The sequence below is a fragment of the Mesoplodon densirostris genome, chromosome 16, assembly GCF_025265405.1.
Source record: "Mesoplodon densirostris isolate mMesDen1 chromosome 16, mMesDen1 primary haplotype, whole genome shotgun sequence".
Lineage (NCBI taxonomy): Eukaryota > Metazoa > Chordata > Mammalia > Artiodactyla > Ziphiidae > Mesoplodon > Mesoplodon densirostris.
The window spans coordinates 63,566,873-63,583,224 of NC_082676.1; the positions used below are offsets into that span (position 1 = coordinate 63,566,873).

Here is a 16,352-nt window from a genome sequence, read left to right on the forward strand (position 1 = left end):
CACGTCCGTGGTCTGCGGGGGTTGGGGGGATGTTGGTGACTGAGCAGAGTGGGGTGGCCCAGGAGCAGGGAGCCTGGGAAGGGAGTGGGAGCATGGCCTGAGGAGGGCAGGGCTGAAGGAAGCACCCCCCCCCAATCTGGGAGGAGCTGCTGCCCTTGCTCCTCTGCCTGAAGCACCCTCGCTGCTGCTGCCCCTTTCCCGGAATTACCCCCAAGCCAGGCCTGCCTGCGCCCGCTTCCCTGATGCCCTCATTGCATGGGGCAGGGCTGGGGGGACCCTGGACCCCTCCTGACCTTGGCCGCTTCTCTGCAGAGCTGGCGGCCCACGGGGACCTGGTGCAGGGTGCCACCTGGAGCCGGGACGGAGCCCTGGTGGGCACGACATGTAAGGTAAGGGTGGGCGGTGAGACTCGAGTAAGTGCCTGTGGGGGGCCTGAGGCATGCCCAGCTCTGCCAGGGCCGTCGTGTCGCAGAGCCCGTGTCCTGGGCTGTACCTGTCACACTCGGCAGTACTTGTGGGGCAGCAGCAAACTGAGGCCAGGATAGGTGTTCACCTTCCTCTGGCTCATACCTGTCTCTTGAAGCCCCCACCCCACTAAAGAAAGCCCCACACTGGACCTCTGGGGCTCCCAACACCACTCTCAGCCAGCCTCACCTGGCTGCCTCGCTGCTTTGTCCAAACTGCCTGCCTCTCCGTGAGGGTTGTGTTAGGCAGCATCCACAAGCTGGGCACTGTGCTGGCCCTCCAGCCAGTCAGAAGGCCTCAGGGTCCTCGGTGATGCCAGGTCCTGTGCCCACTGAGTCCTGTGCTAGTGGGGGTGGCCGATGTGGGTCCAGGGGTCGTACAGATAAAAGGATAATTGTGACCCAGGCTGTGAAAGAGGGACATGAGGTGCTTTGAGTGGTTGGAGAGGCCAGGGGAGGCTTGGCCTCTGGCAAGGGCTACGAGGGAAGGGTTCATGGTGCGGGACAGGGGGAGTGTGCTGGGGGCAGAGAGCAGAGCTGCGTACACAGGGTCGCGCTTGTTACTACAGAAGCAACGGGAAAGCACTGGAGTGTTTTTAAAGCCAGAGGTGGGTGGTTGAGGCGTGAGGCGAGCAGATCTGCATTTTGAGGCTCCCCTGCTGCATTGTGGACAGAGAATTGCAGGTGGGGTCGAGGGAGCTGGGGAGGAGAGAGCTGCAGGGTTGGTGGTGGGCTGTGTGTGAGGGGGGCGGGTCCCGAGGCCAGCTCCTGGTTTACAGGCTGGAGGAGGCCTGCCACCGAGACTGGGCACTCCCCAGGTTGGAGGTGCCGGGAGGTCTGGGCGGAGGTGTCAGTTGAGTCCATGCACTTGGCTCTGGGCAGTGGTCTGAGCGGAAGGTGGAGGCCTGGGTGGCGTCTGTGTTGTTTTTTTTTTTTTTTTTTTCTTTTTCTTTTTTTGCGGTATGCGGGCCTCTCACTGTTGTGGCCTCTCCCGTTGCGGAGCACAGGCTCCGGACGCGCAGGCCCAGCGGCCACGGCTCACGGGCCCAGCCGCTCTGCGGCATATGGGATCCTCCCAGACCGGGGCACGAACCCGCATCCCCTGCATCGGCAGGCGGACTCTCAACCACTGCGCCACCAGGGAGGCCCCGCGTCTGTGTTTATATGGCACCTGCAGAGGGATGAGAGTGCCCTGAGTGGGAGAGAAGGGTTGAGAGCAGAGGCAGAGGGAGCCTGAGGAAGGACCAGAACCTGCGAGGAGACGGGGGAGCGCCTGGTGGGAGGAAGGAAGCCCTGAGACCCAGGCTAGAGGGCGTCCAGGGAACACGGGAAGGGTCTGAGAAGATGCAGCTGAGACATACCTGTGGATTTGGGTCTTGAGACCTTCAGGAGCTTGCAGGGTGTCTGCTGCCTGAAGCCACACGTGAAGGAAGGTGGGAGGCGAGGAAGGAGCCTGCAAGGGCTCTTCCAGGAAGAGTGGGGGGGTGGGGACCAGAGCTGGCTGGGGTGACGCCTCTGAAGAGAAAATGTGGAGCCTGCATACACGGGAGGATCCTATTTCCCACCTTCTCTTCTCTCTGCCTTCTTGGAAGCCCCATTTCCTGGTCTTCATCCACTTTTCCCCCTGTTTGGCTTATTAAACAGTAGGCTCCAGACATTGGCCTGAGCTCTGGGGGTCGAGAGGTAAATCAGACGGGGCTCCTGTCCTCTTAGGTCCCTAAGGAGCCGTGCTCGAGGGCAAGGCAGTCACATGGTTCCCTTGCTCGGGCAAAACGATGGTGACACAGCTTCCCAGGGATAGTGAGGTCGGGGCTACCCTTACTGAGGAGGGGACAGGTGTCCCAGGCAGAGGGACCAGCCTGGACAGAGTCCTGTGTTTGAGCTGTGACCTCCCCCTCCACTGAGAAACCCCCTCTGTGCTGTCTCCACAGCGTGCGTGTGTGTGTGTGTGTGTGAGTGTGTGTGTGTGTGTGTGTGTGAGTGTGTGAGAGAGAGAGAGAATGAGAGAGAGAATGAGACAGGATGGGAGCGAGGAGGAAGCTGGAAGGGAATTGTCATGGGAGGTGTTTTCTTTTGATCACCCAAGTATAGTAGTTTATGCTTATTGTACAAATTTCGGAGAGCAGTGTAAAAGTGAAGAAGCAAAAAAAAAAAAAAAAAAAAGTCACCTGTAACCCTTCCACCCAGGGACAGGGCCTATCACCATTTTGACATCTTTCTCTCTGTGCTTTTTCTGTACGTGTAGGAATCATACTCTCCATGTTAGTTTATCCTGCACTTTTTTTGTTCCACATAATAAACATTTTCTCTAATTCATCAAAAATTTAATAAATGTCATGGGAAATATTTAATCATGTAGATTCACAGTTTTCTCAGTGGAGCTCCTACTCTCAGAAGCGTGGATTAACTTCCAGTTTATGTCACTGTGTTATAAGCTGTAACGTTTGAATGTGTTTGTATATATGGTTTTTCTCTGCCTTCTCTGTGAGTTTCTTAGCCTAGAGCAGGGGCAGACTTTTTCTGTGAAGGGCCAGATAGTAGATGCTTTGGGTTTTGCAGGCCAGGCTGTCTCTGTCATTGCACCTTGTAGCAGAGCAGCAGCCATGGGCAGTACATACATGAGGGGCGTAGCTGTGTCCCAGTAAAACTGCATTGGTAGAGCCAGGTCTCAGGCTGGATGTGGCCCGTGGGCCTTAGAGCTTGCCCACCCCCACCTAGATTCCTATGAGGGGTGTTGCTGACTGCAGGCTGTGAAGATTCTTAAGGTGGTTGATACATTTTAGCCAGCGGCTTTCCAGAGGAGGCTGCCCTGGGGGTGTTCTGTGAACACCTTGGGCTCCAGCTTGGGTTTGGGGGGAGACATGTGTCCGTGGGTGCGCAGTCAGCCCTCTGAGCCTGGAGGTTGAACAGAGCAGGGCTGCCCGTCCCACATGTGAGTCCGCGAGGAAGTGCTCGGAAAGCCCCAGCCCCTGAGGGAGGGTCCTGCTCTTCCTCCGCCTCACAGCTCCAGTGGGTGCCTGAGGGGGTCAGAGCTGCAGGCAGCTTGACAGGAGGGCAGCAGGAAGGGGCCTTGGTTTTCATGGTGATGGAGCAGCCCTGGGCAGACAGGTGCCGTCTCCACACCCTGTGAACGTTCTGAGCAGGGACTGGCCTCAGCGACGGCCCACACATCAGCCTGCCTGGGCCACGGCCCTGGACTGGGAGGAAGGCAGCTTCTGTAGAGCTCGCCCGGGCCGCCCTCCAGCACCCCACTCTGCCCGCAGGTACTGTGGCCTGGACGGCCCTTCACTCAAAAGCTGCAACCCACGAGGCCAGTCTAGCCTGTGGCCTCCGCCCTGCATCCACTCGGCTCCAGGCCCCCAGCCCAGCCCCAGGCAGGGTGTCTGGGGAGCAGGTGTCTGGGGGCTGGACTTGGGTCGTTTCCTGTGGAGCAGCCAGAGGTGCCGGTGCTCCCCAGAGCTCCCGGCCCAGCTGGGCCTGATATGAACCGGACCCCCCAGAGTGGTCGGAACCCCCAGTGTGGTTGAGTCTGGCTTTGATGAGGCTTCGGAGGGATCAATTAGGAGGCAGGCACTCTCCCGGGGGTCCTGTCTCCCGGGGGTCCTGCTGTGTTCAGAGGCAGCCAGGTGAGGGGTATGGCCAGGGGCAGAGTGGGGCCAGCTGAGGCCAGGTCTGAGGCCACACGAGGGCTTTGTTCTGAGGGCAGCGGTCACTGTGGTGGAGGACACGGTGTGGGGGTGGGGTGATGGCAAGGAGCATGTCAGCTTCCAGGAGGGGGGCCAGCGCAGGGAGAAGTGACTCCCGGGGGGAAGGCCTGGTGGAGCATGGGGCTGGGGGTACCTAGGAGGGGGCCAAGGGCGTTGGGTCCAGGGACTGCTTGCAGATGCCTTGTGGAACTACGCGGGAGCTGTCCCTGTTGAGGCAAGGGGGCTGGGCCCTGTCCCCATGCTGACCAGTCACTGGACATGCGAATGGCCATGGGCAGCAGTGCCAGGAGGGGTGACAGCTGCGAGCCCTCAGCACCCAGGGACGGAGGGCCTCACCACAAACCCTGCAGCCACGGCAGTCCCCAGGGTGCCATCCCTGGGGACAGCTTTCCCAGGATCTGGCTGCAACCTTGCAAGAGGAACCCTGGGCCGCTGGTCTCATCCTCTCCCTCCCCACCACCCAGGCTGGGCTCCTGAACTCTGGACTGCCCCCCTGCTGGTTACAGGGGGCTTCTCTGTTGTGGGGGTCCAGCCCCACGTCCCCAGGGGTCTGAGCCCCACTTACCATCAAGATTGGGCCCGGAGCGGGGCGGGTGGAGAAGGAAGAGCTACCCAGTCACAGAGCACCCTGTCCCCACTGTGTCCTGGGACGGCGACTCAACTCCTCGCCTGCTGATGTCTTGGGGGGAGGGATTACTGGAGCAGACCATCTCTGAGTCTGGTGGACCTCTGTGCCTTCTCCACCCAGAGCCCAAAGGCGCAGGGATGAGAAGCATAGATTTCCCAAGTGGGTTGCCTGGAGTGGTGCCCAGGGGATGCCCCCCAGCTCCCACCCCAGTTCCTAGACCTGGTTACCTGTGGGGACACAGGGCCTCGCGATACTCTTGATGTGGGTGCGGCATCCTGGGGGAGGACGCTGTCCTTGAAGGGTGTCACATGTCAGCGAGTGCCAGGCATCACCACAGTCCTGTGTCCACTGCCCCTTTGCCGTAAAGGGAGCCTCAGGATCCTGAACGGGTTCGTCAAAAGCTGCAAGCCCTTGGGGAGTGGTGCAGGAGGGGGGCTGCCCCTGTGACCGCAGTCCAGGTGGAGGTGCCCATGAGTTTGTTCTCAGAGTACGGGGGGAGCCCGTGAGGGGCCCACCCTCAGCAGGAGGGAGCCTGAGCCCCTCTTGACCAGTGGTCGGCAGCATTCTTCTCATCAGAGCCTCCCTGGTCTCCACACTGTGCTCCCCGCCAACCCCACTGGGAAAACCTCCCTGGCCACCTGGTTATGACTCCCGTCCTGCCTTGGAGCAGTTCTACCTGCAGGCCTCCTGGTGCCCCCTGCAGGGCGAGGGGCTGGCCCAGCCCAGTGAAGCCCCTTCTGGCCCCCCTCCCAGCTCCTGCGGCCGAGGGGAGGATCAGGTGGCCGCTAGGGGGCGCGCTGGCTCCACAGATGGCTGGGCTTGGCCAGCTGGGCTCCACTCCACCAGGAGTGTGCCTGTGAGCCCAGCGCCTCGGCAGCCCAGTGCCACCCCCGCTGCCCGGCCCTGCAGGCCCTACCAGTGCCAGTCCAGCCCCCAGTGCCCAGTCTGAAGCCTGGTCTGGACCTCCTGTTGGAATTCTGCACTCGCTGGCCCAGCTGCCTTTAGGGAGGTGCCCAGGTCCCAAGACTGTGCCTCTGACCTGTGAGAAGTGCTGCCATCACCCTCACCCCACCCTGGGCTCGGGGGTTTGCCCAGGTCACAGAGCACATCAGTGGTGGATTTGGCGTCCCAGTCCTGCCTGTCAGGTCTCCACAGGGGTGGGAGTGGCCCTTGCTGCCAGGAGGCCTTCTCTCTTGCCTGTCATCTGTCGAGATCCAATGTTGCTCACTGCTTGACCCATCCTCTGTCTGTCTCGTGCTGCCCTGTTTCTGCTCTCAATCTCTGGTTCTTTCACTGTCCCTTGCTGTCTTTTCTGTGTCTATAGTTGTCTCTATTCTCTGTCTTTCTCTCTGTCTTTCTGTGTCTCTGTTCTTCTTGGACCCTCTATCTTTCCCCATCCTCTCTCTGTCTCTCACTGTTCTTTCTGCCTGTCTCCATCCTGTGTCCCTCACTGTCCTTGTCTGTCTGATCGCTGTCTGTCTCTAAGCAAACTCCTCCCGACTGAGGCTGTGGAGTGGACGGTGCCTCAGAACTAACCACTGGACTGTGCCTGGTGCCCACCTGGCACGTAGCAAGTGCTCAGTAAACTGCAGCTGGAAGGAGAACCCTGGGACCCTGCCCGTGAAGGCCCGTGAAGGGAGGCCTGGCTTTCGAGGCCTCTGCAGGCTGACCCCTCCCTTGTCCAGCTGTGTGCTTGCCTGCTGCCCCCCACTCCTGCCATTCACTCTCCCTGTATGACCTCGTCTTCCCTCCATGTCTCATGCCAGCGAACCCTTGTCTCCACATCTTTGCTCGTTCTCTTCCTCCTCCCTCGAATGCCTTTCCCTTCCCAGTACAAGCTCCACTTGTCCTCTGGGCTCAAGTCAGGTCCAGGTTCCTCCCCAGAGTTACCTGTGACCACCTCTGGGTTGCAGACACCAGCACTCGGCAGGGACTGTCTGCTCTGTCTGAATCCCAAGCACCTAGGCAGGGCCAGGCAGACAGGGCCAGGATTCCCCATATTCCCCTCCCCACTCCATCTTGCATTGGTGAGGTGCGTTTGTTATAGTTAAACCAATGTTGCTACAGTAACTAAAGCCCACAATCTACATTAGGGTTCACTGTTCCATTTTTTTTTTTTTAAACAATCTTGGTCTTTCTTCTTTTTTTTTTTTTCAAAAATATTTATTTATTTATTTGGCTGTGCTGGGTCTTGGTTGTGGCACGTGGGATCTTCGCTGCCGCTTGCAGGATCTTTGTTGCGGCATGCAGGATCTTTAGTTGTGGCATGCGAACTCTTAGTTGCGGCATGTGGGATCTAGTTCCCCAACGAGGATCGAACCTGGGCCCCCTGCGTTGGGAGCATGGAGTCTTAAGCCACTGGACCACCAGGGAAGTCCCCAGGGTTCACTCTTGATGTGCTTTCTGTGGGTTCCCACAAATGCATGACGTCATGTATCCATCATTACAGCATCACACAGGATAGTTTCACTGCCTTAAAAAAGTGCCCTGTGCTTCACCCGTTCATCCCTGCCTTCCTCTTCCCAAACCCCTGGCAACCACTGATCTTTTTGTTGTCTCTGTAAGATTTGCCTTCTCCTGGATGTCGAGTGTCATAGTTGGAATCAAAGAATATGTAGCCTTTCCAGATTGGCTTCTTTCACTTAGTAATATGCATTTATAGGTCTTCCATATCTTTTTGTGGACTGATAGCTATTTTCTTTTAATTTCGGTATAAAAAACACATATAAAATTTGCCATCTTAACCATTTTAAATATACAGTTCTAATATTAAGTATATTTACATTGTTGTGAAACAGATCTCCAGAACTGAAACTCTACACCCACTGAACAACTTCTCTTTGGCCCCTCCCCCAGCCTCCTGTAATCATTTTACTTTCCATATCTATGAATTTGACTACTTTAAATACCTCATATAAATGGAATCATACATTATTTGTTCTTCTGTAAATGGTTTATTTCATTTAGCATAGTGTCCTTAAGGTTCATTCATAGTGTAGCATGTGACAGGGTTTCCTTTTTCAGACTGGAAAATATTTCATTGAATGTGTATACCATGTTTTGTTTTGTTTTTTGGCTGTGTTGGGTCTTTGTTGCTGTGCGCTGGCTTTCTCTAGTTGTAGCGAGCGGGGGCTACTCTTTGATGCGGTGCATGGGCTTCTCATTGCGGTGGCTTTTCGTGTTGCGGAGCACAGACTTCAGTAGTTGCAGCACGCAGGCTCAGTAGTTGTAGCACACGGGCCCTAGAGTGTGTGAGCTTCAGTAGTTGTGGTGCATGGGCTCTAGGGTGCGCAGGCTTCAGTAGTTGTGACGTGTGGGCTCAGTAGTTGTGGCTCTCGGGCTCTAGAGTGCAGGCTCAGTAGTTGTGGTGCACGGGCTTAGTTGCTCCGTTGCATGTGGGATCTTCCTGGACCAGGGATTGAACCCATGTCCCCTGCATTGGCAGGCGGATTCTTAACCACTGTACCACCAGGGAAGTCCCATGTTTTGTTTATCCATTCATCTGTCAGTGGACACTTGGGTTGCCTCTGTGTCTTGGCTATCGTGAATAATGCTGCTGCAAACATGGGTGTGCAAATATTTCTTTGTGACCCTGTTTTCAGTTCTTCTGGGTTTATACCCAGAATTGCTGGATCATATGATAATTCTATTTTTAATTTTTTGAGGAACTGCTAGACTGTTTTCCATAGCATCTGTACCATTTTATGTTCCCACCACCATGCACAAGGATTCCAACTTTCCACATCCTCACCAACACTTGTTATAGTCTAGATTTTTTGACAGTAGCCATTCTGTCGGGTGTGAGGTGATATCTTACTATAATTTTCATTTGCATTTCTCTGAGGATTAGTGATGTTAAACATCTTTTCACTTGCTTTTTGGCCATTTGTGTATCTATGGGAAAATGTCTATTCAAGTTCTTTGCTCATTTTTAGTTGGTTTATTTGATTTTTCGTTTTTGAGTAATATGAGTTCTTTATATGCTCTGGATATTTATTCCTTATAAGATAGATGATGTGAAAATATTTTCTCCCATTCTGTAGGTTGTCTTTTTACTCTGTTGTGTCCTTTGATAAACAAAAGTTAAGTTTTACATAGTCTCATTTGTCTATTTTTGCTTTTCTCTGTGCTTTGCTATCGTATTTAAGAAATCATTACCGGGCTTCCCTGGTGGCACAGTGGTTAAGAATCTGCTTGCCAATGCAGGGGACATGGGTTCGAGCACTGGTCCGGGAAGATCCCACATGCCACGGAGCAGCTAAACCCGTGCACCACAACTACTGAGCCTGTGCTCCAGAGCCTGTGAGCCACAACTCCTGAAGCCTGGGCACCTAGAGCCCGTGCTCTGCAACAAGAGAAGCCACCACAATGAGAAACCCGCGCACCACAACTAGAGAATGCCTGTGCACAGCAACAAAGACCCAACACAGCCAAAAATAAATAAATAAAATCAATTAATTAATTAATTAAAAAAGAAAGAAATCATTACCAAATTCAGTGTCATGAAGTTTTTCCCCTATGTTTTCTTCTTGGAGTTTTATGGTTTGGGGTCTGTCTGAGCTATTTATTTTTTTTATCACTGAACAATATTCCATTGTATGAATGTCCCACAGTTAATTTATTCATTCACTTATTGAGGAACTTCTTGGCTGCTTCCAGTTTTTTGCAACTGCTATAAACATTTATGTGGATATAAGTTTTTAACTTGTTTGAGTGAATACTTAGGATATTAGGTAAATACAGTTGCTGGATCATGTAGTAAGAGGTTTTTTTTTTTTTTTTTTTTTTTAAAGCTTTGTAAGAAACTGCCAAACTGTCTTCTAAAGTGGCCCTAATCATTTTGCATTCCCACCAGAAGTGTGAATGAGAGTTCCTGTTGCTCCACATCCTCACCAGTATTTGGTGTTGTCAGTTTTTGAAATTTAGCCATTCTAGTAGGTTTGTAGTGGTAGCTTATTGTTGTTTTAATTTACAGTTCCTTAATGAGATACAGTGTTAAAGCATCTTTTCATGTTTTCATTTTTCATCTGTGTATCTTTTTTGGTGAGGTGTCCATTCTGGTCTCTTGCCTATTTTCTCATTTGTTTTTTTTTTAGTTTTAAGTGTTCTTTGTGTTTTTTGGATGTAAGTCCTTTCTCAGATATGTGCTTTGCAAATGTTTTCTCCCAGTCTGTGGCATGTCTTTTTATTTTCTTAACAGTGTCTTTTGCAGACCAGTAGTTTATAATTTTAATGAAGCCCAATTTATCAGTTTTTTCTTTCATAGGTTACACTTTTGGTATTGTATCAAATAGGTCATTGCCAAACCCAAGGTCACCTAGGTTTTCTCATATGCTATATTCTAGAAGTTTTATAATAAAGGTTTGTGTTTTTATGTTTAAGACTATGATCCATTTTTAGTTGATTTTTGTGAAAGATGTAAAGTCTATGTCTAGATTCATTTCTTTGCATGTGGATGCCCAGTTGTTCTAGCACCATTTGTTGAAAAGACTGTCTTTGCTCCATTGTATTGCCTTTGCTCCCTGGTCGAAGATCAGCTGGCTGTAGTTAAGGGGGTCTTTCTCGGGGCTCTCTGTTCTGTTCCATTGATCTATTTGTCTATCCTTGTGCAGATCCACACCGACCTGATTACTGTAGCTTTAGAATATAGCCAGGAAGCAGCAGTCCTCCACCTTTGTTCTTCTCCTTTATTTTGTGTTGACCATTCTGAGTCTTTTGCCTCTCCACATAAGCTTCATAATCAGTTTGTCGATATTCACAAAACTTGTTGGGATGTTCATTGGGATTGTATTGAATCTATAAGTCAAGTTGGGAAGAGCTGATATCTTGACAATATTGAGTATTCCTAACTGTGAACATGGAATATCTCTCCATTTGTTTAGTTCTGTGATTTCTTTCAGCGGTTTTGTAGTATTCCTCATGTAGATCTTATACGTATTTTGTTAGGTTTTTTTTTTTTTTTTTGGGCTGTGCCACGTGGCTTGCGGGGTCTTAGTTCCCCGACCAGGGATTGAACCTGCATCCCCTGCAGTGGAAGCATGGAGTCTTAACCACTGGACCACCAGGGAAGTCCCATTTTGTTAGATTTCTAGCTAAGTATTTCAGTTTTGGGGGGTGCTGATGTAAATGGTATTGTGTTTTTAATTTCAAATTCCAATTGTTCATTGCTGGTTGATTGTTTTTTGAAATAAGAAAATATGAATCTGTGCTGATCAGAAGAAAGTGGAGCCGTGCTAAGATATAAAAAGGAAAAGCTGATCACCCCTCACCTGCCTCACCCCTGGTGCCAGCATTAAAACACGGCCCGTGCCTGTCAAGACCTTTCTCCTTACTCAGCAGACTTGCAAAACATACAGGAACGTGGTCATACAAATGGAGTTGTTTACTTTTACCACAGTAGAATCACACCACACCGCGTAACTCTGCATCTTCCTTTTTGCAGTTAACAATTTATCATGGCCAAGCCTGTAAATAGTCAACGGATACAGATTCCACCTCCTCTTCCCCCATTCTTTATGCATGTACATTTGTGTACACTTTCACACTCACACACGCAGAGAAATTATTCCACAGGAAGAAAGCTGTTTATATAAGGTATGGACATTTTGTTTTGGTATGTTTTTTTCTTTTTTCGTCTGTTCCCATCCCCACCCTCAGTCAGGTATTCTGAACCAGTAACTGCGTGCTGAGTGATGGATGGATGTGCAAGCTTGCCGTCCTGGTTAGACGCCAAGTGTAGAATTTATGTTGTCCTGTGAGCCCCTCTAGGCTGGGCTGAGCACAGGGCCGGACACATGTGTAGTGGCTGGTAACCTAGAGTTTGGTTCTGGTCCTCAGTTTCTCCATCTGTGAAGGGGTCATGGTGATAGCACGGCTTCATAAGGTGGTTGGAAAGATAGGGTGAGATCATGCGTGTCACATAGTAGGTGCTCAGGAAATGTGAACTCTTGTCACAGTCTTTGTTGTGGGTGACTGGGGCTGGAAAGGGGGCCTGCCCTCTGCTGTGAGAAGGAGGAACTGGGCTGGGGAGGGGTCGCCTGGTGCCTGATGCTCAACCTGTGTACTGGGTGTGGGACCATCAGAGCCTAGGGGTTGGGGAGATAGGCCTCCTCCCAGAGGACCTCCCCGGCCTAATTGTGCTGTTTTCTCCTCTCTGCTTTTCCAGGACAAGCAGTTGCGCATCTTCGACCCCAGAACCAAGCCTGAGGCCTCCCAGGTGAGTTGCGTGGGCAGCGGAGCTGGATTGAGGCCCTAGCAGCTCCAGCAGGCACGGGCAAGGGCAGCTCAGCCTCTGACACAGATTCTGCCATGCCCCGTGCCCCTGGCCGAGGCCTGGTGGGTACGTGGGGGTCACCTGGGAGGTGGCTCGAGGCTCTTTCTGGGAAGCATGTTCTGGGTGTTGGGAGGATCCAGCTTTGATCACAGGGTGGGGGCAGCCAGGCTGCCCACAGGCCTTCGGTGGAAGCATCCTGTGGCTTCAGGAAGCTAATTTGAGATTCCAACTTCCTCTCCTTTGAAACCCTCAACCCTACCCACCTTTCCTGGTACGGTCAGCGGAGACCAGCCGCAGAGGAGCCAAGAAGACCCAGCCCCCACCCTCTACACCCCTCCAGGCCCTGGTGCTGGGGAGCCTGCCTGATCTGTGGGCCCCGGGCGCCGAGCGGGTTTGGTTTGTGTCTGGCTGTGCATGGGTTCATGTGGCCCTTCGTGTTCCAAACGAGGAGTCCAGGCGATGGGTTCATGCTGCAGGCATTGAGCCACTGGGGACTCGTTCATTCGTTTGAGAACAACTTGGTGCCAGGCACAGAATGTTCTGTGGTGAATGAGACAGACACGGGGCAGTTGCTGGGGGGCTCCTCTTGCTGGAGTGATTTAGTGCTTCTCTGAGGAGCTGGCTTGGGGCTGAGGCCTGAGTGCTGCTGTAGACGGCCTGGGGCGTGCTAAGCTTGTCCTAGGAGCCTGAGTCAGGGGCTTGTCACCTGTGCTTTGGGAGCCATTAGGGTTATAAGCCAACAATGAAATGAGCAGATTTACATTTTTTAAAATTCTAGAAGCTGAGGAGCCTTCTTTCCTAAGGAAGGTGCAGTTCAGGGTTCTGCTGCCAGCTCGTGGGCAGAGCTCCCCAGCAAGACCCCAGGCCCAGCAGAGATGCCTCATCTCCATTTCTAGGACTTGTTCCCCACCCGGGGTCAAGGGTAATCCACCAGTCTAAACCCAAGCAGTAGTAGCGCGCACACACACACACTCTCTCTCTCTCTCTCCCTCTCTCTCTCTCTCTCTCCCCCTCTCTCCCCCTCTCTCCCCCTCTCCCCCCTTCATACAGCCAACTGCAGCTCTTTCCCAGGGCAGTGCAGTCAGCTCCACCTCTGACTGGCCAAAGACCAAGAGGAGGCCCCATCCTGGCAGGTGAACCAAGCCCAGCAGAAGTGGCTTTAGCTCCACCCTGGCCTTGCTTCCTGGAGGCTGGGTCTTGGTTCCTTGGTCTCGTCGCCCCTTGGCTGTGATGGAGCTGTGTGCGCCTCAGGGCAACGTGACAGTGGGCCTCACTGTAGCTTTCTGTGCTAAATAACCTTCAGTCTTTGCCTGGAAAGGGGCCCCAGGCTCAGCTCGAGGAGGGAGACTGAGGCCCTCTCCCCGCAGCTTTCTCAGGTCACCCTCTCCTCCCCAGGGTCCAGGCCACAGCGCCTGGCGCCTCCATTCCTGCCCCAGCTGGGCAGTGCCTCTGGCCACCTCATCTAGCTGAACCCTTTCCTCCTTTCTCTCCTCCTCCTCCAGCAACGGGGGGCAGTCGTGGTGCTGAGGTAGAGATGCAGTGGCTGCTGTCCAAGGGCTCCAAGTTCAGAGGAGAGGGAGGGAGCCCCCCTGAAGGGGGTTTCTGGGCCGAGGAGACCCGGGAAGAGCGTGGGTGGCTCCCACCCCCTCCTAGCTCCTGGGACGCTGCCTGTGCTTGGCCGCTTGTGCGGGGGCAGCAGGACCTGGAATGCTGCCCTCTGCCTGGCCCTGCCCCCCACTTCCGCCAGGGCATCTGGCCCACACCTGGCTTCTATTAAGAAAACTGCTGCTGGCAGCCAGGGTCGGTGTGAGCCGAGAGGCCAGCTCGGGGGAGAGGCCTTCTGGGAGTGCCTTCTCCCGAGATCCTCCTTCCCCACTGGAGGGGGTACTGGTGGGGGTTGGGGAAGAAGGCACTGCCCTCCCTCCAGCTTCTGCCCTCCCTGCCCCACTGGCTGTCCCCATGGCCTGGAGGCTGGGCAGGGAGGCCTGGGGAGTCCTCCCTCCACTGTCTTTTTTGGGGCCTGCCTCTGGAGACTGGAGCTTGGAGCAGGGGATGCTTGGGCGGCTCCCTCCTGTTCACACCCTCTGCTTTGTTTTTAGGTTGCATTTATGACGGGTTATTATGTCCCAGGCTCTTGGCACACACAACCTCCTTCCACTCTCCTGACCGTCCTGTAAAGTCAGTCCTTTGGTCATTTTTTCCCTAGGGTTATACAGCTGAGTGGCAGAGGCAGGTTCGGTCCATCTGACTCCGGAGCCCCAGGCCTCTCCTGCCCCTTCACTGTGCCAGAGCCCCAGTGGGGGTGGCCAAGGCCCTGAAGCCATGGCCGTGCCAGGGAAGTAGAAGCCACAGCTGAGGGGGTACCCAGGGATGGTGAGCTTCGACAGGCTGGTCCAGGGCAGGAGGGGGCCAGAGGACCTCTGGCGTGGACAGGCAGAACTCCTTCTGACCACCCCGTGTCAGGCAGGCCTGGGGGGCCAGCATCTGCAACCCAGGACTGAGCCTGGCTGAGGAGGGGTGTGGGTGAGTGATGGGGGTCTTACCACCGGAGAAGGTCCCCTCACCCTAGGAAGGAGCCCAGGGCCGCTCTTCCAGTCGCCCTGCCCCACACAGGAAGCGTTGCTGTGGCGACAGAGGGGGGGATTTGGCTTCGCTGCAGCTGGAATGCTGGGTATGCGCCTGCTCCTGGCGCCCCTGTACTGGGCAGGCGCGGCCTGGCCTCAGCCCCTCCTATTCTCTCCTTGGGGCCAGGTGTGGGGGAGACATGGGGTACCGAGGGGCTTCTCCACGAGCAGGACACCTAGCTGCCTGTAAGAGGGAAACCCCAAGGCCTGGCCTGCAGGCTCGGGATCACCATCAGCAGCTTCCTATGACAGGGCTCAGGTTCGGGTGGCAGGGTGCCTGGGTCCCAACTGCAGCCTCCCCTCTACCCCAGGAAAATGAGAATCCGGGGATTTGGAGGGAGGGCTCCTCCTCCCCGAGTCCCACTGTGGTCAGCAAAGAACTTGCCTTTTGTTTCTTTTTTTTTCTTTTGCGGTACACAGGCCTCTCACTGTTGTGGCCTCTCCCGTTGCGGAGCACAGGTTCCGGACGGGCAGGCTCAGCGGCCATGGCTCATGGGCCCACACGCTCCGCGGCATGTGGGATCTTCCCAGACCGGGGCATGAACCCGTGTCCCCTGCATCAGCAGGCGGACTCTCAACCACTGCGCCACCAGGGAAGCCCAGAACTTGCCATTTTTGAAACTGAAAGTCACTCTAGTGATCTGGGGATAGGGGATTGGGGAGGGGGTCCTTGGCCTCCCCTCCAAGTTGCTGGGGCTTCCTCTGGCCCCCGGGACAGACTGAGCTGGGTGTGCCCATGGTGGGTGCACTGGGCTCAGCCTAAGCTCTGACCTCGTCTCCACTTCCTGGGTGCCGTGTCCTCTGAGACCCGAGGCGAGAGTGGAGAGCTGTGGGGCGAGCAGGACCCGCCAGCCCACAATGCCCTGCCCATCACTGCCTGGTTCCCCCAGTGTGAACTCATCCAGGGAGGATTGCTGGAGACCCGAGGTGCCTGTGGGCAGCCAGCATCCTGGGCTCCTCCTGGTCTGGGCTCTGCTGCCTTCTGACTGGGCCTGTCTCCTGGCCTGTCCTCCATCAGCTCCTCTTGTGCACACAGAGAACAGTAACGGTTGGTGCGGGTGGCTGTCCTGCTGGGTGACTTGGGGCAGATGGCTTCCTCTCTCTGGGCCTCTGGTTTCTCTGTGTGTGAAATAGGAAGGTGGAGACACGGGCCAGGGAATGTTCCACCCAAACCTGTGCCTCTGGATGAAAAACACGCCCTCGCTGACAACAGGCCCTATAGACCCTGCACCGCCTCCTCCTCTCCCCCGACCCCACTGCCAGCTGTGCCGGCCTCTTCGCTCTCCGAGACCCCGACTCTTCACAGATGCTGGTCCCCCCTGCTGGCTCACGCCTGCCAATCCTTCACGTCTTAAGTGTTACCTTAAATCCACTGCCCTCAATTATACTCTATTGTACCCTGTTACCATGCTTCTAAACAATGCACATTGATGTGTGCCGGACACAGCCCTGAGCGCTTCGCCCTCCACAGTGGGTCCATCATGGTGCTCTTTGTGTGGGTCAGGACACTGAGGCACATCCTGGGACGAGGCTGTTGGCGGCTTGGCTTTCACCCAGCCAGTCTGACTCCAAAGCTCGCGCCCCTAACCCCCCACTTACAGCAACTCGCTGACATAGTTATTTCTGTTTGGTTCACGTCTGCCTTTCAACCTGCAC

At 54.4% G+C, this 16,352-nt stretch overlaps 1 protein-coding gene across 2 annotated transcripts in view; it reads left to right on the plus strand.

The window, feature by feature from the left end:
• Positions 1-16,352, plus strand: part of CORO7 (coronin 7) — a 57,982-nt gene that overhangs the window by 10,774 nt on the left and 30,856 nt on the right. For both annotated transcript variants that reach the window (XM_060119837.1, XM_060119838.1), the window contains exons 6-7: positions 313-389; positions 11,965-12,015. In XM_060119837.1, the coding sequence (XP_059975820.1) occupies positions 313-389; positions 11,965-12,015 (128 nt within the window). The remainder of the gene's footprint in view (positions 1-312; positions 390-11,964; positions 12,016-16,352) is intronic.